Here is a 17,399-nt window from a genome sequence, read left to right on the forward strand (position 1 = left end):
GCTGAACAGTTTGCTATTGGGATTCTGGGACTTCTTTCCCCCTCAGGTCTTACATTTAAATACAGCCCCTGCAGATTTTGTTTCTAAAGAACCACTTTGCTGAGGAGGGACTAGCCCAAAGAAACCAGAGACCACGGAGACTGAAGAGTTCCACCCTGTAGGAGGTCCAGCTGACCCACGTGCTGCTGTGCTAGCACACATGCTGGACTGGATTTCTGCAGAACATGCCTTCATTCTTAGGAGAGCATTAAAATGGATATTCCATTAATTCTTTCACGGCACATCAAATCAATCCCCTCTGCTTTTCAGTGATAACACCTTAAAATTGCTGACTGCAGGTCAATTTGGATATTACACCACATCTCAGCTTTCCTAGAAGGTTCATGTCAGCTTCTGTCCAGCTAGCAGTATGTTAGAGGACTGCTTCCACAGTACCTTTATTGAACTATCATGCAGCAGAAACAGGCAAGGTCAAATAGGTAGACTGCTGAGCAAGTGACTTTGCATAGGAAGACAGGAGCTAAGCAAGGAAAATGCAACTCGGGTAAAACTATGGGAGCAGACGAGTAGTACAAGAGCTTGACTAACCAGCTTCTGACCCAGGACTGAGAAAAGCCTCTCAGTCTGACACTCTCTGTCTCAAACTGTACTGCTAGCACACAGCTAAACCTGCATTTACATGGGCTAATTCTACTGAAGCAGTCTTCTAAATCTTGTTAAATATACACTTGTATAACTTATTCCACATCAACACTTGAAAGAAATTCTATTGCATGAATATTAAAAGGAAGGGGCAAAATATTTTCAATATTCAAAATTTCATGTAAAAAGGCTCTAGCAATATGAATAAGCTTCATACAGGGGAAATCTGAGGTTTTGTTTTGGATTACTTCTTCAAGAACTGTTATACCTAAAACTACTTGAGCATGCAAACTTTACAGACAATTCTACACCAGCAAAAATAAAGAATTCTGAACTATTTCCTGGGAACACAGCAGACTACTCATCTCCCTCAAAGCCACATGCAGCAAATTAATCCTTTCCAATTATCCTATCAGGCTATATTTGGGGTAACAATTCCCTACTTTCATATTTACACATGTGAAGCTCATACATTCATTTTAGTGAGATAAAAGACATTTCCAATTTGGATCTTTAAAAAGGTCTGACATTCAGTATTTATTATTATAGCAAAGATTAAGAGCAGTCCTACTGAACTCCAATATTTAAAGACTTAATCCTTTCAGAAGTGATATTATGGCACAGGACAATTAGCAAATTCCCAGAATCATATCTTCCAAGCAAAAATTTCCCTGTGATAAATACAGAATTAAAGATGGCATTATATGTTAATTCAAATGGAATGGAGTAGCTAAATACTTCCAAATCTAAACTGTAAGTACTTACAATCTCCCTAGCAAAGTAATTAAAAAAAAAAAATCAAAACAGAAAAAAAAGCATCTTTCCTATCATTGCATTGTGTTTAAGCAAGACAGTGCACAGAATTACATATTCAGAATCTAGCAAAATATTGTAAATGGAAAAAGTACAGAAATCCTTTGCGCTCTGCTCCTTTTTTAGTGACTTCAGACAGTTCTGATTTTTATGTCCTCAGATGAGGTATTCAAAATTCATTCCATCAATTACTCTAGCAAAGTGTGCATATGCCAAAGTTTATGCTACAAACATATTTTATTTTACACATATTTTTTAATCTACATAAATGGGTTCTTGCATGTACAAGTTACCCCTGCGGATGCACCTGCATAATCTGGTAGTTTAAAGATATATGTTATATAGGGAAACTGTTGAGTTCTACATATCTGTTCCATTTACATTTGAAAACTGATTTCCATTCAGAAGATTCTTATCCTTATTTGACATGTGGTACAGGCCAAAGATCTGCTGTTGTATTTACTGAAAGGAAACCAACACAAACAGTGAAAGGGAAAGATATGAGCAACTTGGGAGATGTGATTTCTTGGACTTCTAAGCATATGTGTGTGTGATAGTCGTATACTTTCTGTGTCAGATATTTGGCTATCTAAATATTACTTTTCACATAACATAGTCCTGAGAACATGTAGTATAAATTATCATATATCAGTTATGAAAAGATACTCATGTGAATGGAATTTGAAAGACAAACAATCATCTCTCAGCTGCAACTAAGCATAATCCAAACATAGAGTAATATTTTGGTTTGGTTGAAGAAGGCTGCTACAGGAATCAAAAGCTCAGACCTACATTCCTCCCTGGTGTGGATACTCCTGTTGACTTCAGTGGGATGGCTAATGTAATATAGTATAAACAATCAATGCTATATTTTAATCCCCAAAGAATACCAACATAGGTACATGATATTTGTGTATATAAAAGATACAGAAGAGAATATCATTGGCAGCAACACTGACCTGACTGACTTAAAAACAGAAATGAGGAAAGTTTTGTTCTTTGAGTCCCCAGTTGCATTGTATCATCTAGTGGGTCACAGGTTTCAGCATGAAATAGAGAGAGACCAGACCACCATGTGCTAAGTAAAAACTGACATAATACAGAGTAAATAATTCATGAGAGGAAAGTTTTTGTGGGTACAAAACCGAGTAAAGTGGGGAGCAGAACTGTCCCCCCAGACTAATATTGTATCTCTCAGTGGACTGTACAGAAAAACCCAAAGATTGCCTGGCTCCACTGAAAGTTCACAGCAAAGTCACAAAGAAATCTGGTGTATATGCTTCACTAGGACTGGATACATTACCTGTATGAGGTTCTACACTGAGATTGTCCTCCATCGATGGATGTCCAATGGACAAGTTGCCAACATAAGATTGCCTTCATTCACCTTATGCAACTCCTTTGGGCTAGTGGCAATTATATCAACTTGCCATAGTCTATAAAATTGCCAGGAATTACAGAACTATAGTGCAAAGATATCCTTCTCTCAAGTAAAAGTAGGCAAAGACAGGTTTATGTTGATATGCAAATCAAACTTTAAAAAACACAATACTTGAGAGTAGGTCCCTTCAGAAGTCTTTAATATTGAAATAAATTTCAATCCACATACTCAAGATTCAAGTTATAAAAATTCAGATTTTGACTCTAGATCTGTCCATATCATTGCTAATAGATATCGAAAAGGTTTCCTAACCAGTAGTTCAAATGGTAAACACACCTTTTCTGGAAATGTCTTCGTGTGAAAATACTGATATGCACTCATTTAGTTAGAATTGTTTCTTGGCCTTTTCCAAATAAAGGACATGTAAAGATTCATTCAAATTCTTCCAGAGCAGCAAATTCTCACCATAGCACCTCCAGAGGGGAGACAGAAAAGTTTTGGAGTTGAAATCCCACCTCTTACAGAACTACTGATTTTGGAGCACCCAGCTGAAGTCCAGCCAAGCTACTTCGTGGTGTCCTGTGGCTGGATCCGTGCTATATCTGCTGTGGTAGATAGAACCTTCTCCCATAAAGCTGGAGCTGAAAGTGGTGTTGTATATAAGAGGTGATGTATAAACAGAGACTTGCACAAAGCCTCATATGGTTTCCACAAAACAAAGACCTAAAAATCAAGGCAGCTCCTTCCCACAGCTACCACCTGGATGCAGGAATGGGGAAATCTGCATGAAGACTGCCTCTGTCGTGCACCTACAGAATTCAATCCAGCCCTTTATTTTCCATCTTCCAAACATGGCTTTCATTCAGCCAAAGAATGACACATGACAGAATGTGTGTGGATATGAGATAACATGTGCCCTGGGGCTAATCACACAAGAAGGTGAAGGTAACAACCCCAAATGTGAAGGTGAAGACAATGATTGAAAATGCAGTTCATCTCATGCAGAGGTAAGCTTGCAAGTCCTGTTACTGTGAACATAAAAAGTCCTGAACAACCCCACCCCCAAAAGAAGTTCATTCCTTCATGAATCTGTATAAAATGTTGTACCCTCACTAATATAAAATAGAACATAAAGTGGACAAAAATCATCACCAAAAATGTTGCTTTTAAAGCTTATCAGATCATGCTATGATAGTATACAGAAAAGAATTATTATGTTTCTGGATCACAGAAACAGTGAAGACAGTGTTATCAAATGTCTTCTAGGAGACAGAATGTAGTGTGAAGCCGTCACGTCTTGCTGGTTGCCACTGTGGTCACTGCTGTCCTCTCTGCTTCATTCATTTTGCTGCTCTGGTGTGTAGGTGGGACTTGCTTTCAGCTGACATTTATTTTCATTCTATTTCATTAATGCATAATGTTAACGTTTTATATTCTTGGTAACATGTCCAGGCCTCCAAATTGTCAGTCATATGCATGTAATTTTTCCCTCAATGCTATGACATGGCTCAAGAAAGATGGGATTGGACACACAAATAAGGGTTGATGTGAGTAAGACCAGTTCTCATGCCTTGAAATGCATCTATGAAGGTATAAAAATATTTTTTCTTAAATAAATATATTTTTTCTTATTAAAATATGTAAGAAGGTACCAAACTGGGCCCCTCAGTTTAAGAAGGACAGGGACCTGCTGGAGAGAGTCCAGCGCAGGGCAACTAAGATGATTAAGGGAGTGGAGCATCTCCCTTATGAGGAAAGACTGAGGGAGCTGGGACTCTATAGTTTGGAGAAGAGGAGATTAAGGGGTGACCTTATTAGTGTATATAAATATATAAAGGGGGAGTGTCACGAGGATGGAGCCAGGCTCTTCTCATTGGAGCACAAGAGGTTCCACTTAAACCTGAGAAGAAACTTCTTCTCAGTGAGGGTGACGGAACACTGGAACAGGCTGCCCAGGGAGGTTGTGGAATCTCCTTCTTTGGAGACATTCAAGACCCGCCTGGACACGTTCCTGTGTAACCTTATCTAGGTGTTCCTGCTCCGGCAGGGGGATTGGACTAGATGATCTTTTGAGGTCCCTTCCAATCTCTAACATACTGTGATACTGTGAAACTATACTGGGAGTTCCTGTAGTGGGTTTTGTTGCTCTGCCAAACTAGACAGGTAAGTCCTACCATGTTAGCATTTACAGTAAAGCTACTTTGCAGGTTTTCTTCTGCTTCATAGTGACTTGGTAAAATTTATCTGTTTTAATCTTGACGAGCTTTTACATAAAAAAAAGAGCACTTGTTATTCAGAGACAGACATCTCTCTTCCATTCCTTCCCCTCCTCCTCTAAAAATGAAACCTGCAAGAAAGACACATAAAATCTCTCAAGGTATAAAAGAAGAGGTTTGCTTTGTTTCTAATAGTGAAAGGGGGTGGGAGCTGGGAGTGTTAGGGGTTTTCAGTTGTTTGTGGGTTTGCTTTGTTGGGTTTTTTAAACAAATTGGCAAAATAAAAACTTCGGTAAATGGTAAAAATCCATTTCCCTACAGCTTGAGAGACCTACAGCATAACTGAGTACCTAGTAACTGGCCATTCTGTAGCTGGACTATGTCTGACAAATAGAATATATCTAAGAAATGGCAAAATATCACTTGAAATATCAAGGACTGTTTCAAGACAATAAATGGCTCTGAGGACAAGATATCCACTGGAGGGGCAATGCATCTTTCCATGTATCTATGTGCTTCATATGACTCTAGAAAATATTCCTCATCTGTAACAGCACCATCAGGACAGGATAAGGATTCATGTGCAGAGCAGCAATACTAAAGATGACATATCTGCATGATTCAAGCAGGTATTTAGTGTGACTACAAAGCAGCCCGTTGGGTCACTGCCTGGAGCAGCTGGAGGGGGCTGTTGGGAGAAGTACAGAGATGCATAGACTTCAGCAAGGTGGTGGGCAAGCAGAAAGTCAGCAGTAGGCTGGATCCTTCCTGTTGAAAACAAAATGAGAAAGATCAGCGGTTCAGAGGTACTTATGGAGCATGCACTACCAGAAGGAAAGAAGACTGTGGGAACAGATGTGTGTTCTAAGGGTTAACCTCAAACACAGCTGTGCATTTTGCTGCCATATAAGCCTACCATACTCAGTGAGGTGATTTATGCAATGTAGAATATTGAATCATAAATAATCTAAGTCTGTTAACATTAGCATTAGATATGTGATCTAAACCCAGTACGCATTATTTTACTCATCATTACATATTTATTCCTTTATCAGATTTTTGTTTAAATGAGCTTCACTGAACACAAAAGACCTGAATAATTTGATGTGCAATAAATGTGTCCTTGTAGCCTTATTATTTCCATAGAGAAAAGAATATAGTTAGATTAGCTCAAATGACAATTCACTGCCTTATATTAGGTTCACTAGGTTACAGAGGGAAACATTCATGCACTCTCAAATGAAACAGGTTAAAAAAGTGACAGAAGGTATGGTTAATTAGTTTACTGGATTATTCAGTCCTTGCATAAAGGCATGAGCTCTGCTTTAGTGAAGAAGCAAGCACTGACAAAAGTTAATGCCTTGGAGAATCTTCTTTAAACATTTTAGACTCTTGTCAAAAGTCTAATTGCATTCATGTGAGATTTCCTGTATTTGGTATAATAGGGGATTGATCTTATTTCACCTGGTAGGAGTTTTTTAGGTAGAAAAGGGAAACAAATAAATGGAAGAAAACACAAGTGGATGATATGCATCAGGAGCAATTGCATACGTGCTGTACAAAACACCTTGCTAAAATGTTACTTGTCACAAAGGCACTTACGAGTGGGACAAAAAATGACAAATGGAAAAAGAAGACAGATGGAAGAACAAAGAGGCAGTGACACAGTTGGTCAGTGTGATAGGCAGCATTCTCAGCACATCCCTAGTCTGACAGCTGTCAAAATTTTAATAAACTTCAGAGGAAAAAAAGAGTTTTAAAGAGCCAGCAAAGCAAAATTTCTTACAAAAAATGTGAGGTGAGACAAGCTAAACATCTAAAATCCGTGAAAACCTTCACTTCTAAGGAAGTAAAAATAAGGAAATTATTTGTTTTTCTGGTGTCTAGATTACTCAATCTATACCCCAGAATGACACACTTTATTCTCATTCCACGATGGTCTGTATTGTCTTCATGCAATTGAAGAAACCCATATTTTCACTTCAAATTCCATTTCTTAGATAATTGACATGCCGTCCTTATGAGAAGAAAGCTCCTTTTGCTCTGAACACACTTTTACCATCTCCAGGCACGCCAGACGTTTGCAGAGTGTCAGCTGTGAAGGAAACATGAATATGTTCACATGATCAACAGCTGCACTGTGAAAATGCCTGTGGGGATGGGGAAATATTCTAGACCCCTACCCATCAGCTCTACACGCTGTGAAGTGATTAAAAGAACAAGCCTAAGACTTACCAGGAAACTCAAAGTTATTTAGGAAAGAAAAAAGACAGGAACCAATGTTCTATGACATTCAGAAGGGCTGAGATTTATGTTACTTAAGGCCTCTTGTACAGCAAGCATTCCTAACAGCACCTTTTCATCAGAATTAATATAAAATAAGCACTGCACTTTGAAACAGCGGTATTATGACCCATAATGTTGTCTGAAAACCTGTCAGCAATACTTCTAGTTATATACAGAACCATATACAGCTTTCCTGAAGCTAGTAAATATTTTGTGAACTCTTACTTCATTTACTAAACCAAAACTAAATACAACAGGCTTTCCAAAACAAGGCTCCATCATTTAATTCTTCACTTTATATCCAGAACTCATTAGGACAATATTTGCAGTCAAATCATAGTCAATTAAAATGCACATTTGAATAGTATGTTATTATGTTGGCAAAGACTGACTATAAAGACACTTGTGCAAAATAAAGTTTGATGTACAAATGAACACTGAAATTAGCATTGCTGTTTCTCTTTAGTGTCCACATTTTCAAACTATTCTATGTGAAAAACTGTCTGAAAAATAATGCACCTTTGGAAGTTTAGTATTGATCTGAATCAGTAATAGGATACCCTATGGAATAATAGAAATGCTGGCAAATGGAGACAGGAAATAAATTAAGAGAAGCAGAATTATTCATACTGAAAGCTATTCTTGTCTGCCTAGGATTCAGCATCTTAGATTTATGTTTGCTTCCTCTTACTGCTCTGCCTCATTTTTATTGTTTGTTTCTGCTATCATCCAGTAGGCTCTTGCAAAAGGGTGTAATTTGCACTGTTTTTCAAAAACTATCACATTACCAACAGCTCTATTATTTCAAGTAACTCAGGCTGAAGCTCTGCAATAGACTTCTAAGTCAAAAAGAAGCCTCTATATAGCCTTCAGTAAGCACAGATACATTTGGTATTGATAAGAACGTCATTCCCCTTTGCACACCCAGCCTGCACAAGAACAGGATTTGTAGCTGCAGCTCCAAGGATCTATAGGAAGAAAATTGGCTCACCGCATTTGATGATGCTTCTCACTTACAAGAGAGCAGTAGTTCAGCACATTGCAAGTCGTGGTGCTATGACAAGTACAGACAGACTCTGGCACTTTGTCAGCAATCCCTGGCCCTGTGTTGCACAGCATTACACTTGGCACAAACTGCTCAAGCACATAGTTGGCAGAATAATATTTGACAAATCTCACAGGTAAAGCCAGATAATGTCTTTGTAAGATGGATGTAGTTGACCATACTAGATTAATACCAGTAATACCCATCTCCAGAACTTTCCCTGACATTAAGGGACCCCTGTTTGACAGTTTTTCAGCAATAGATTTTAGTGTTTTCCTGGATGGTTGCCCTCCTCTGTATATATCGGTTGTCTAATGTGCATTTTACCAAATTGCCACCCCCATCCACCTGGACGCAATGCCGGTGTTGCACAACTCGTTTCACCAGCTACAATGAAAACATTCTCTGATCTAAGCACTGCAGAGGTTTTACTTGCTGATGTCATGCTGATGAGCTCAAAAGGTTTCAGTTACTCTGCAGTATTACCCTAAGATAACATCCCTAAGTGGTTATACTGAAATGCATATATAGTCTAAGATCTCTGCAAACATTTAATAATTAATGTTTGGATAAATTACCACTAGATTTGTTTTCTAAAAAGTATTCCAGTTCATTCTGGTTTTGCTCTCTACCAGTAAGACATTTCCTTAACAGTGGAACACATTAAAAACCAAATAATTTTCTGGGCTACAGTCTTGAGTTTGTTGATGATATATCCTTTCCTTCTTCTCTATTCCTGAGGCACTATCTTCCCTTTGATATTATCGAATCTGCAGAAACCACTTCCCATTCAAGAATTAACCATTAGGTTTGAAAAAGTCAGCTAAGTAAGGGAATCTCACACTATCACAGAATAAACTTCCATTTAAGTTTGCCATTAGAAACAACTATAAGAATATTTATCATAGACAACCACAGATGTAAATCATAAGAAAAGAAAAGGGGCCTAGAATGGTAGAAAGAATACACAGGAACTAAAGTATTGGTTCGCTTTAAAGAGCTGCCTGGTCCCTCATGATGTTTCTAACAATGTCAAGTGTGAAATGTTCAGGAAAAGACCATCAAAGAGAGGCAGCTCTCTTTCTTTTAGGTCCTCTGTAGGCAGGAGGTGATGGACCTTCTGGAACAGATACTGGATGCAACCATCACATTAAACATTATTGTAGGCGTGCTGTGCACAAACATTGATATTCTGACTTTAAAGCACTTAAGCTTTTGTCTTCCAAACAGTCACCTGCAGTGAGTTCCACAACTTGTGTGACAATTATCTTTTTTTTTGTTTGCTTTAGACCCTTCCTTGGGTGGAAGGATCAGAAAAAAAAAAAGTCTGCTAAAGAGGGATTTAATTTGTGTTCATAAAAGTTAAAGATGGTAAAGAAGGAAGTGTTTACCTGATAGCAATCAGGAATGGAGAATGAGGTGCAAAAGCAGTAAAAATTATTCAAAAGGACAGTGAGAAAGGCATTTCTGTCAAGGTTACAAGTAGCACAAATTCTCCTATGGGATTCTATTAATACAAGTAAAATCTTTGCTAAAACACCAACTTACATTTCTTGAGATATGTGTAGGACCATATTTCACTCTCATGTTATTACTGACACATTGCTTCAAGAAATAAGTATTTGACAAAAAAGAAAACAAAATAAAAACCAAAACAAAACAAAAAACCCCAAACAAAACCCAACACCCCCACCCTCCAAAAAAACCCCACAACCAACCAAACAAAAAACCCCTCCCTTTCTCTTAAATCTAGTAACATTGGAGAAGCTTGGTTTTATCAACAGAAGATGACTGCAGACTTTTGAAAGAATTGCTTAGGTGTATTTCTGCCAACAGGCACTTTTTCTACAGCATTTACAGCATTAGAAGTTTCATCATGAAGGCAATCTGCCTCACAAACATCTATGAGTGGATTCTTCACTTTTTCTCCCAAAGAATTCCGATTCAAGAATTACTCTTTAATGGCAAGTTTAAATACTTAATTGAAGCAAAAACTCTTCATATAACTTCCTTTTTAGAAAGTAGCATTATCCTGTACAAGAAGGAAGATGATACAAAGCAGAAGTATATAATGCAAAAGTTTCAGATTTAGCAACAGAAGGGTTAGGGTGAATAGGTGTTGTTGCTGAGCAAACAGTGATACGCTGTCAGTCTAATCATTGCTGCTTCTTCAACGTATGGAGATAAATAAAAGGAAATTGAATTACCTTGTCCTGGAGAGAATACTGAATGTAAAATTTTGTACTGGAAAAACAGGGATAAGTTCAGAAAAAAAAAAATTAATAACTTTTATAAATCAAGGCAGATTAAGTTCAAGTATAACTAGAAAAGATTAACCTCAATCTCTGAGAAAAAATGTGCATAATTTCATGGTATCTTCTCCCTCTCATCTTTCCCTCTCATCCTCCCTCTTTTCTCCCTCCCATAATTCCTCCTCCCCATTTTTCTTCAATGAACACTCCATAAAGGGGAAGATGAGTGACAGAGTGCACTCAGAATTCGACCTTTAAGTAATGAACCCTGACATCTTCAGCTCTTAAAAATTATTCATTATAATTTTTAACTGATGTTTTATTTTAATTGTTAAAATGCATCAGCTTTTAATCAGATTCACATAATTAAATGTTCTCTTTCTGACAGAAGCTGCATATCTATCATGGCTTCATTTAAGCCACATGGCATGAGTTATATCAAGGTAATCAGGAATAACTGGTCAGGTTTCCAGATATGTGGGACCCAGTTTTCAAAATTTCCTCTGTTGTTTATATTAGATAAGTAGAAAAATGCATTCTGGTGAACATTCATTTAGGCTTTTTTTTTTAGGGCTGTAAGCATTTTCCATAGTTCTCTCCTTCATATTTCCTTCTGGATCCCCCACTTTCTCCCTGTGAATGTTACATCTGCAAGTGATTTTTCATCCCTTGTCCCTTGCGGTGCATTATGCTGTGGATTCTGTAGCCTCAGTAGCACTCAAATGGATGCAGTTCTTCTACCTTCACATCCCACACTGAAACTGAATTCTTTTGTGGTCAATGTAGTGTTGATGCTGTCTCAGCTGTGCTGATTAGTATTTGTGGCCATGTAATGCCTCACTTAATACAGGGGAGCTCTCTCTAGGAGGCAGATTTTTTTCCAGTCCAAGCTCAGAAACCAGCTTCTAGGAAATGCAGAGATAGATAAAGATGTATACACATGCATGTATACCTACATGTATATGAGCCTTTTCAGACACATTATTGATTGCAGTAATCTGTGCTACTTCTAAAGGAAATGTTTCAGTTCTGAATTTCAGGAAATCTAATTTCCGTTTCAACCATTAAACCCTTTCTTTTACTGAGCGTAAATGGTTGAGAACATTCTTTTCAACTTCTGAACTTCTATGCAGTGTCTGGATGAGTAACTGACCCTGGTGGTTTTGGAAAACTGTTTATGCAATTCCGCCTAACTAATATGTGTGTCCTGACATACATCCTCCACAGTGCATGGGGAGTGGGTAGTGGTCCGTTCAAATATAGTATTGAAAGATCATTAAGATTAACAGCTATTCATGAAGTGTTGGAGAGGACAATCAAAGAAATTGTGAATGATCATATGTATTGCTCTGGGAATGAGAAAAATAGAGACACCTCCTATAAATGCAGTTTAGAAAGATAAAAGGGAAATAGAATCTTCTTTGTTTAGCACTGTATCTGAGATAAAAAGGAAGAGACTTACTGCTACAAATACAGCCCCTCTACAGACATGCAGGAGACATTAGAAATCCTCAAGAGGAATTAGTGGGAGTATTTTATGACTTTTTTTTTTTTTAACAGTCATTTTATTTTTCTGATATTTTTAAGGCTCACTGAAACCTTAGCTATGATAAAAGAGAGGCATGTTGAAGTGGGACATGCACTTCGGGGGTGTTTGGAGGTGATACCTGTTTCTCCATTTAGAGCCATTGCTCTCTCTGTACCAGATTTTACTGACCCACTTGCAGGGTGCTCTGGGGGAAAGTGGAGGAGGGAGGGAGGTGCTTCAGCAAGGGCCTTTAAAGGTGGCCTTTATATGGCAGCATGTATGCTAAGATCTTCTGAGGAAAATTAAACATTAAAACTGGCAAAAGAAAATACCCTCCAGCCTTTCAAGGGCAGTAATGAAAACAAACCACTTTTTCTTCACTCAAATATTTAACATATTAGGAGTTTAAAAGTTCCCCAAATGGAATCCAATTATTCTCACCACCAGAGGCTAATTTTCTCAACTCTCCAAGCCACTGATGCTCAGCAACCGTCTGAGCGGTTTTGCACTTTTGAATCTAGGGCAGCTGACAGTCAACAGATCTACTTTGCTGAGAGGATTTGCTCCTAATTTTGTTCAGCTTCTGCTTTCCACTGCCAGTCAATGTTTTCCAAGTAAACTCATCCATGAATTCAGGTAAAGACTAGACTTCAAGCCCTTAGGCACTGATGGATCTCCTTTCAGTGCTTCAGATGCAGTCTTAACTCAGCTAAAAGGTGGGCATTTTTGATGCAGCATAGTAATCATTTATATATTGTTAAATTAATGAAACTATTCGAGCACCTTTAAATACTGATGTTCTCTATCTCTGAATGTCCTTAGCTTAAATGATCAAAAACTGATAACATCAGTGTTATTTATTAGATAGATATATATATGCATATATCTAAAACTGACTAGTGCACAATGTCACAATGAAAATAATTTGTTCATCATTGTTTCAGTAAAAATTTAGTGCCAAAAGTCAATATACATTCTTTGGAAAGCCAGACAAAGGGTGGAGAAGGGAAGGGACAAAAAGAATGAAAAAGGAAGGAAACTAATTTAATCCCTGACCCATGAAAGTTTTCTTATGCATATATAACTTTAGTAATTTGAATGTAGTGCATGCAGTTCAGTGTTTGCTGTTTAAAACCAGTCACCAGGGAATTTTCACACTCAAACTGTTAATGGGCTGGCCACAGATACCTTGTGCAAGGGTGCTTTTGTCACAACAGAAATGCTTTTCTGTCGAAATCACCTTGAGATCAGATTAGCACCATGAGCATCAATCAGCAGGCAGGTATAACTGTAGGATGCTGGTCAGCTAGGGATAGTTCAAAATGCTATCCTTCTGTCAAAAGGCGGACCAGGCAATGTCTGTATTTCCTAGCTGTCTTTTGTCCTATTATAAATACCTATCAATCACTGCTGGAAAGATTCTTAAGTTAAACCATTGTAAAATCCATAACTTTGCTATCTCATCCATACCACTTACTGATACACCCTATTTACTCAAAGCTTGAAGAGCTACTGCTAATATTTAAACTGTCTCTCTCAAACCGTATGTCAATACAGCATAGCAGTTCTATTACAGATCTGCTTGCTATGGTATAATCCATCTGCATACGGTCTCATTTATGCAAAACTGAAGCATTCAAATGTCTCCACTATGACTACAGAGATAATAGCCATTATAGCAAGATCTAGGTCACTGTTGTTAAAGCTGAGTCATGTTGCCAGTCATATTTGCCAGTCATATTTGCCAGTCATAAAAACACTGATGTTTGGTCAAAGGCATTTGTGATTTCTCCTTTAAATATGTTTCAAGGATTGTAGAAGAAAGCAATGATATAAACATGTCAAAATCTTCCATGAAGCAACTACCAGGCGATTCATGTAGCTTGTTGTGAAAGTCATTTAGTCCTTTGGAGGAAGCTTGTATATTAACAGGAGCAACACAATAATTTCAGAATAGATTCCGAGACTAAATAATAAGGCATGTCAATTAAATCCTTCAATATATGTTAGGCTTTAAATAAAACTGCCCTAGACTCATTGGTTTAGAAGATTTCTTGGTTCTTCTTAAGTTGAGCACTTGTTCATTTATAGAAAATGATTTTGCTACTGTCATTAAGTAAGTTTTTTGCTTTTTTTTTTTAAAATCTGCTCATTGAATAGCTTCAGGTTGATGTCTCACTGAAATATATTTCTGCTATAGCTTAGAAAGTGGACAAGACTCAGCCAGCCAGTCAAGAATGAATTCAAACTGGTGATCAGCATGCAGTTCTACATAGAACAAAATCTGCGTTAGGCAGAAAGCAGTCAAGGCCAGATTTCCAGAATGAGATCCAACATTCCACATTTTTCCAAGGCAAAATAAATGTCTCTTTTCATCCCTCATTAAGAGGGCATTCAGAATATTATCCCCAGCTCTGAAGGGACCCATGTCACACTGTGGTTATTTTTCTTGGGTTTTCTTATTTATACTAACAGAAGAGCATACCCTCTTTCTATGAAAAGAACACTTTGCTTAGATTACAAACACAGACAAGGGAAATGGCATAGTTGTCATGAGTAATAAAAGCAAGTATCATCCTTAAATAGAACAATTACCCCATGGTGCATACATCAAAATTCTAGTATCTTCTGAGTCCAGGAAGTTTATTTAAAGTGGCTTGCAATTAAAAAATTTGAAATGTTTAGACAGAAGAGAGTTTTGACCTGAATTTTCAAGAAAAAGCCTAAAAAATGACACTGGTTTGAATTTCAGTGCAGTTTCACTTTATGCTAAATATTTTCTTGTATTTTTAGGGGCCAGATTTCAAAGTACTCTTTTAAGAGTACCAAAATAAGTTGCAGTTAGTTTTAAAAGAACCAAGAACAAGTAGGTTCACAGTTACAGACAGGCAACTAGGTGACTTGGATCCATAACCCAACTTGGTATTTCAGCTTCTAAATGACCTAGTTGTTTAACGTGTACTAAATACACCAAAACCAAGTAGAAAAGTGAAATCCGCGTTTCTTCTTACAACCCCTGTCACTGTACAATCCCCCACACAATGCATGACAGATTGCATTAATTGTGAAAAGACTATCCTGGGTCCCACAGGTAAGATTCTTTTTCTGAAGAGAAGCTGAAGAAACATTCTGATATTCAGCAAAGCTACTCAGTAATTTATGAAGATATTTTCCTTATAGCTCCCTACATGTGGTTACTGAATTACCGAATACCTGCTCCAACTACTTCCAAGTGGACAATGCTAGAATTATTTCAGTAACACCTGTATCCACAATAAACCTTACTCTTCAAAGCCAAAAACTATATTCTCTTGAAAAGTTAAAAAAACCCCAAAACTCATTCAGCAATGACCATCAGTCACACATATTCTTGCAACAGGATATTGTCCAAAGTGGGAAACTGGCCATTAGTCCATGTCACTTTATTTTTGTTCCTTAGTGTCCTGGAAGATGGAAGGATTTACTTTTATCATAATTTCCATATATATTTAATATATATATATTCCCTATATATTTTACCTTTGCCAAAGCCTGCTTGAGTGTGTATTCTGAGTAGCCTTAAAATTACCTTGGAGGAAAACAAATTGAGAGGCCAGGCATTGCAAAGCCATCAACATCAGTGAGTCAAATTAAGTTCTGGCATCACCTTGCTGCCTAGAGTTCAGAAAAGAAGTCTTTGTGCAGGGGGAGGTGGCACATATAAGAAGGAACATATAGAAGACTGCTAAGGTGGTTTGTTCAGGGATCCTTGTGGCAAGAGATCCAAGAATTGACAAATAAGAGCATTGGATGTAAAGATGCAAGTATCTGTCTTGAGCTGGAGAACTGAATCTGCCAATTAACATGCTGCATATGTATACAAATTTATCTGAAAAACCCATTACACACATTTAATCCTTTTTAATCTGCAGCATGACAGAATTTTTCAGGATAGTACTCCACAAAATGATGGGGAATGAACAGGAATGCTTAGTCAAGCAAGGAAAAAAACCCAGGAACTCCAAAAGGTACACTTACTATAGCAGAAATTTACAGCAAATACAAGCAACAGAGAATTACTTGGGATCACTTTTATTCCTTTAACCCATATGCGTCAAGCCCCCCCTTACATATTCAGGAACCTGACACACAGAGAGCTGGATCCCCAGTCAGTGTTAGTCAGCAGAGTTTCAGTGAAGTTCACGGCTATGTGTCACCATGTGCTATCTGAGATGCTGTCACGGTGCAGCCACAGAAATTCAGGCAAATAGTCGCTTTCCAGGCAATTTTGTCTGAATCATCTTTCTGAACTCTGGCTACAGGATTTTTCTTTAACTTAAACTTGAAGTCCTGCAACATTAGAGAACAGAATGCATCAACTTAATTGGAAACAGTTTTGCCTCAACACATCCTGCGTTTGTTCAAGGACTTAGAGAGAGGAAAAGTCCATGCTTTGAAGCACTGTGACAACTTAAGATAAATTTCAGCATTAGAAAAGTCTAATGGAATATAATTGAAAACATACTTGAACACAGACTCTAATCTAGCTCTGGGTAGAGATGTGTTTAACCCACAAGTCTTGATCTTAACATTCCCAAGTCTTGAAGAAATCCTGACTCTGACACAAATTGTCTTCTCTTTCTGTGTCAAGCAAAGCCAGTCTCAATAGCACTGGGTTGAATTCATCACTTATTCAGAATCACTGCTTTAACCATCATTTACCGGTTCCTTTTCATCACACTGATGTCTAAGGTCTCCATTTCTCCCAATACCTCTCAAACATTAGGGTCAAATACCTGTACATTCTACAATGCAGTCCCTTTCCCCAAAGCCTCAAAGACTAAACAGACAAAACCGACAGAAAGATAAAGGACACATTGTTGTCCCAATTTTCAGCTGGGAAACCATGCCTTAAGATGACTAAGAGTCAGAATCCCAAGGGAGGTCAAGGTTCAGATTCTCAAATGCTCAATAAGCAGCATCAGAGCCAGGCTTTCATAGGAAAAAACAGAAGAAAAAAAAAAAAGGGAGAAGGAGGGGAGAGGAAAAAAGTGGAGGCAAAAAGAAAAAAAGAATTAAATCATAAGAGAAAAGGTTCCAAGCCTTGCAGATGCTACTTTTCTTGTCGATTTTCAAAAGATCTTTCTGCACATCCTGAAGATCTGGTCACTTAGGCCCATATTTGAGTGCCTAAATGGGAAGTTATCTCTCTAGGAAATCTCTTCCTCTGTCTGGGTGCTACTACCATTTCGAAGGA

General features: G+C 37.7%; 1 protein-coding gene across 3 annotated transcripts in view; it reads right to left on the reverse strand.

Annotated features, from left to right (window-relative positions):
- Positions 1-5,216: 5,216 nt before the first annotated feature.
- Positions 5,217-17,399, reverse strand: part of LOC133208492 (uncharacterized) — a 276,640-nt gene continuing 264,457 nt past the window's right edge. For 2 of the 3 annotated variants that reach the window (XR_009724382.1, XM_061346394.1), the window contains one exon: positions 5,217-5,820. Coding sequence is in view for 1 of the 3 variants with exons in the window: in XM_061346394.1 (XP_061202378.1) it covers positions 5,799-5,820 (22 nt within the window). In the remaining 2 variants the exon portion in view is untranslated. Of the gene's footprint in view, positions 5,821-11,476; positions 11,541-17,399 lie in introns of all 3 variants that reach the window. The other variant, XR_009724388.1, reaches the window with a different exon arrangement.

The sequence above is a fragment of the Neopsephotus bourkii genome, unplaced genomic scaffold (assembly GCF_033783945.1).
Source record: "Neopsephotus bourkii isolate Nb327-2 ecotype Australia unplaced genomic scaffold, CSIRO-AGI_Nbou_v1 NB_272, whole genome shotgun sequence".
Lineage (NCBI taxonomy): Eukaryota > Metazoa > Chordata > Aves > Psittaciformes > Psittacidae > Neopsephotus > Neopsephotus bourkii.